The sequence below is a fragment of the Pyrus communis genome, chromosome 12 (genome assembly GCF_041283825.1).
Source record: "Pyrus communis isolate YQ-2024b chromosome 12, ASM4128382v1, whole genome shotgun sequence".
Taxonomy (NCBI): domain Eukaryota; kingdom Viridiplantae; phylum Streptophyta; class Magnoliopsida; order Rosales; family Rosaceae; genus Pyrus; species Pyrus communis.
The window spans coordinates 5934713-5939654 of record NC_142576.1 but is presented as its reverse complement, the minus strand read 5'-3'; the positions used below and the strand labels follow the sequence as shown (position 1 = coordinate 5939654).

The window sequence follows — 4942 nt, the reverse complement described above, 5'->3', positions numbered from 1 at the left end:
GCTTCAGATGAAGAAAGTCACGGTGACATCCCTGAAGCAGCTGCCAATGAAGTGCCTACAGATCCAGATAATGTTGATAAGGGGGAGCCTATCAAGATGAGCCAAACTATGAAATTGCTGATCAGGGGGAGCTTGAAGAGCAGATTCCAGGGGAACCCAATCAGGGGGAGCCTCTGGCCCCGCAAGAGAATGAAGATAAGGTCAGAAGATCCAGCAGAAGTCGAAGACCGTCTACCAAGTATTCTTCATTAGAGTATATCATGTTGACTAATTATGGAGAGCCCGAAACTTATGAGGAGGCCAAAGCTCATAACGACAGTGACAAATGGATGAAGGCAATGGAGTTAGAGATGGACTCCAGGTAACTTGGAGTCATGATCGGAATTCCTCCCTTATGGATTGGAGGGGGAGATTGTTGGTATATGGTCCAGCCCATGATGAATGTTCTAGATTATTCTAGTAAGCAAGTGAGGTGGCTGGAGCATGCTAGACAATTCTAGCATGTTATTAATAAAATATTATTAATAATTATTATTATTACTATTAACAGAGGCACACACTTTGTGTGTGTGAACAACCGCCCACCTCATTCCATATTCTCCTCAAGCACAACCATTTCAGTTCATTCAAACTATCCAAAAAGCATCATGATTTCACTTACCTGTATGAAAAAATGATGGTGGGACAACTTTTTTTAATAAGTGCATATTTTTATCTTATGTAAATATTTTGATACAAAATTACTATTTTGCCCTCCTCATGTCAACATTGTGTATCCAAAAGTGAGGGCAAAATTGGAAGAAAATGGGGCAAAAAGTTGACAAGCCCTCTTCTCTTAATAGAACAAGTAAATTATTTTTAGTATTATTATTATTGCTACTTTAACCAATCTAAGTGATGAACCTATTCTTATCATAATCCATCAACTCACCCTCCCTCAACACTTTGACTAAATTCAAGGGCTTCACCTTTTTCTTAATTTGTGTTGTTTTTAACCTGAGTTGCCAATAAATATTAGGAAAAAATGCACCAACAAAATCTTGTGGTACTCATATTAAAAATATTTACATAAATAAACAACCAGACTTCAAAGTGTTTCAAAGTGTACTATCTTCTCCTAATTTTCATCTACTATTGTGACAAATATGAGAACATTAATTGACTTCTACGCAAACTCCATTTCGTTAGTTCACTATTCACTATGTTGGAGTTTGAGACCCTCTTGTCCCACATTGGTCAATAGTATTTTTTCACAAGCCTTTATATAGGCTTATTCCCTTTTCTTAGTAATTAGAACTTGGACCATTTGGAAATGGATTGAAGGCTTGGGCCTTATGGTTGTGTGGATTAGGCTTGAATATAACATAGCCTAATTACAATTAATATTAATTAATCAAGACAAGGGCCTTGGAATTTAAAATTAATCAGATTCATTAATTTTAATTTTCGGATTAAGTTTTTTAATTAATTTATTAATTAAAAAACGTTTTGATTAAAAGACACATCTATTAGAAAGAGTTGTGTACTTTCAAATACACTGAATAGGTATTTGAAAGGGTGTGAAACAGCCTATATATCTGCAATCACAATATCCAAGTGAGAATCATCTTTTCTTCCTCCTTATCTTTCGTACAAAATTTCCAGAGAGTAAACACACATTGCAATTCGCTAGAGTTCTATAATCCAGTGCGGGTTGTAGAATTTGGTAGTTGTATCCTGGTCGAGCAGACGTTGTAGAACCACAAGCACAAGAGTGAGACGAAAATACTGTTCGAAGGACATAACTTTTATGCTAGTCTCTACCTTCTGTGATCAAGTTAGTATCATTGATATTTTATATTAGTTTATGTATTTATTGTTTAATTTCATTCTGCACATCAAGTATATTTGGTAAATAAAATATTAGAATTTCAAGTTCTGTTTATTTCTGTTATTTTTGTTTATTTCTGAATTGTTCTCCAACACACTAGACTTGCACTGATATTGAATTACTTACATATATTTATCTACATTGAAAAAAAAAGAGTAAAGTCTCCTCCATATGTTCCCTATAGTCCATGGTGTTTGGATCATTGCCTATCTAACACTTTTTTATGTACTAATTATAATTATTAAGAAATGGGAGAAGCTAGTTTAATGAGACAAATTAAGCACGCATCAATGCAGAGGTTGAAGCAATCATATTGATTAGAATGGATGTACTTTTCTGTACGCACCTAAGTTTGAATTCCTATTTCTACCATTTAGGTTAGTTGTAAAGTTGAATATAGATTGTACAAAATAAAAGCATACATCAACCAATGGAACATTAATTGTCTACCTATTTTGCCGAATTCTAGCCGACTCTTGCTTGATGTATAGATTCGTCGTTCATGCTAATGAGATCATTAATACAGAAAAGAAACAAGAAAGAAAGAACAAATTAATTAAGTGTTGGGACTTGGGAGGCGACTAATTTCCATGTATGAAATTAAGTTCTACAACAAGACAGACACTCACAATAAAATGCAATTTATATTATTTAATATATGTTTTCATGAGCAAGTACCTCAAAATCTCACTTAGAATTGTCTCATTCATATAGTCAGATCTAGAGTACTTGCCCAGCTCTAGGCTATAACTCCCCTCTTTCTCATTCAACTTCATTCCTTCAAACTTCTGAGCTTTGAGGACGTGGGTGGTGAGTACAAACAAAGTGACAGACTACTATCAACTTCATGAGTATGATCCTCATCATTCTTCCTTGATGTTAGCTTGAGAGACAGATCCAAATCAAGATCGTGGCAATCCGAAGCCTTTCGTTTCAACGTCTTCAACTGATCTTGTACTAGATTCTTGGTTACAGTGTCGGAATCTTGAAAAGGGCCATGGTTGGTGTTGAAACTTGTGCTGAGTTCCACTGGTTTCAAGGACTCACGGATGTTATAGAGTTGGCAATCTTCTTTCAGTGTACGAGTAATCCAGGACGATTGTGGATGATCACCAAATGAACAACTTGTCAGATAATTGTAAGCATTATTACTAGTACTACTAGTTCTCCAGTTGCCTTGAAAGCCAGTGCTACATCTCGAAAACCCTGGATTTTCAAACGCGTTCCAAGAATTCGCATCGCCATATGATCCATATCTTGGGAAAATCAAGAAAGAAAGAATCTTTTGTGAAATTCAATTCATATATATTTACATGAAAATAGTAAATTGAGTTAAGGGAAATGTTAATTTAATTTGAGTAAAATGTTAATTTGTAACCTGAAGCTGGTAGTGTGGCTTCGGTTATATAACTTATATCCTTGAAGCATGGGGAGTTGGCTGAGGTTATAAATATTTTTATCTCCACATTCACCAAGATGGCCTTGACGATCCGGTAGTACTATCAAAATTAAGGTCATAGATTTTGTAAGAAAATTAACAATATTAATTGGGTATTATTAGTAAATAAACAATGAAAACCCTAATTTATCTTAATCATCAATAGGAGAATCCAAGATTGCAAATCTTGTTTATACCTTGGCCTGCGTCGTTGATCTTCTTGCTTCTATACATCTGATTAATGAAAAACATAAAGAAAATAAACATTTCAGAAAATTCACAAGCTAATTATGCTGAAGTTCAACAATGATAGAAATTTCCAGAGATTTTTAAATCCAATAACCTGTAAATGGCTCTTGACATGTGCAATACTTAGTCCCTTAATGTTCATCAGCTGAAGAACCAACTTTGGTGTAGCTCCTGGACCAAAAATCATCACCCAAAACCATATTAAAAATGAATTTAATTAATTCCTAAAATTGAATGATCGTTAGATGAAATAATGAAATTAAGCATAAATGAAAGGGTGTATGATAGAGAGGTAGCTCACTATCTTGACCACCAAGCCTCTCCATGGCGTGGATGAAACGAAGATGAAGATCCGTTGTCCATCGGAGCCTAGGCATCTTGGATCTAACATAAGGTCTAACTGATACCTTCTTTTGATCACCTTCTTCAACTGTGCTATTGCTTGAGCTTCCTTCGTTGTTTTTCGGCTTACTACTTTCTCCATTGCCGTAATTCTCCCCGCTTTCGCTTCCGTCCTCATTTTGTTTATCCGAGGGACTTGTCTTTGAGCACTCAGATCCTCCCTGGCTCCCCATCATAGCTTGATTAATCTATTCTATTGAAACTCGATTGAGACAAGAATAAGGATTGAGTAATTTTGTGGATTATAGTTAAGGGAACTAAAGGAGATAATTGGGGATTAGAGCCTTGAGTAGGTCGATCGATTGGGAAGACGATGAGGATGAACTTTTCATGGTCTGGCTTGCAGCAGCTGCTGTCCGTATTCCTTTCTCTTCTTCTTCAGTGAACACATGCTCAGACAGAGAAGTATAATTATTTACAACAAAAAAGACATCGGAGTAGCAAGACAGAATCAGCTAAGCTCTATTACAATACAAGAAGTGTGCGAAACCCTAGATCATGACAAAAGATAGAGAAACTTGCCTCTCTCTTTCCTCTCTCTCTTTGGGGATAGGTTTTAAAGATATTTTATTTACAGATATAAGGAAAATAGGTATTTTAAATATATATCATGCATGCATGTATGGATGTCATGCAATGCATGAAATAACAATATTTCTTGTGTCGAATATTTTCTATCCCATCTAGACCGTGGTCCATCATTTTTATAATCAAATTCCAAACACGGGATAATTACTTGGTAATCACTATGCGTACCCCAATCCAATGGGTACGCAATATATATGTCTTACTTTAAACAATAAGATAGAAGGAAGGATGTCATTAACATGAAGAAATGGGTGTAGGGTTAGTCTACGAACGACACCCTTAAAATAATATAATAAAAAAGTGCAAAAACCTGCTCTTATATTATCACATTTTTCATATAACATTTGTACTATTTTTTTTTAATGAAGATGAGACTCACATGTGTTAATGGGCCT

At 35.2% G+C, this 4942-nt stretch overlaps 1 protein-coding gene across 1 annotated transcript; it reads right to left on the bottom strand.

Moving 5' to 3' along the window:
• Positions 1–2421: 2421 nt before the first annotated feature.
• LOC137744253 (uncharacterized) lies at positions 2422–4532 on the bottom strand. Its single transcript, XM_068484115.2, has 5 exons — positions 3859–4532; positions 3652–3728; positions 3506–3542; positions 3249–3369; positions 2422–3126 (listed from the first exon to the last, which is right to left on the bottom strand). Exons 1-5 carry the CDS (start codon positions 4133–4135, stop codon positions 2643–2645), a joined length of 996 nt encoding a protein of 331 aa, XP_068340216.2. The 5' UTR covers positions 4136–4532; the 3' UTR covers positions 2422–2642.
• Between the last annotated feature and the right edge of the window lie 410 nt (positions 4533–4942).

Coding starts and splice junctions, on each gene's coding strand:
- LOC137744253 (XM_068484115.2), bottom strand. CDS start 4,135: ATGATGGGGAGCCAGGGAGGATCTGAGTGCTCAAAGACAAGTCCCTCG. Junction 3,543..3,651: donor ATGTCAAGAGCCATTTACAG/GTTATTGGATTT, acceptor TTCATTAATCAG/ATGTATAGAAGCAAGAAGAT. Junction 3,370..3,505: donor GATCAACGACGCAGGCCAAG/GTATAAACAAGA, acceptor TAATTTTGATAG/TACTACCGGATCGTCAAGGC.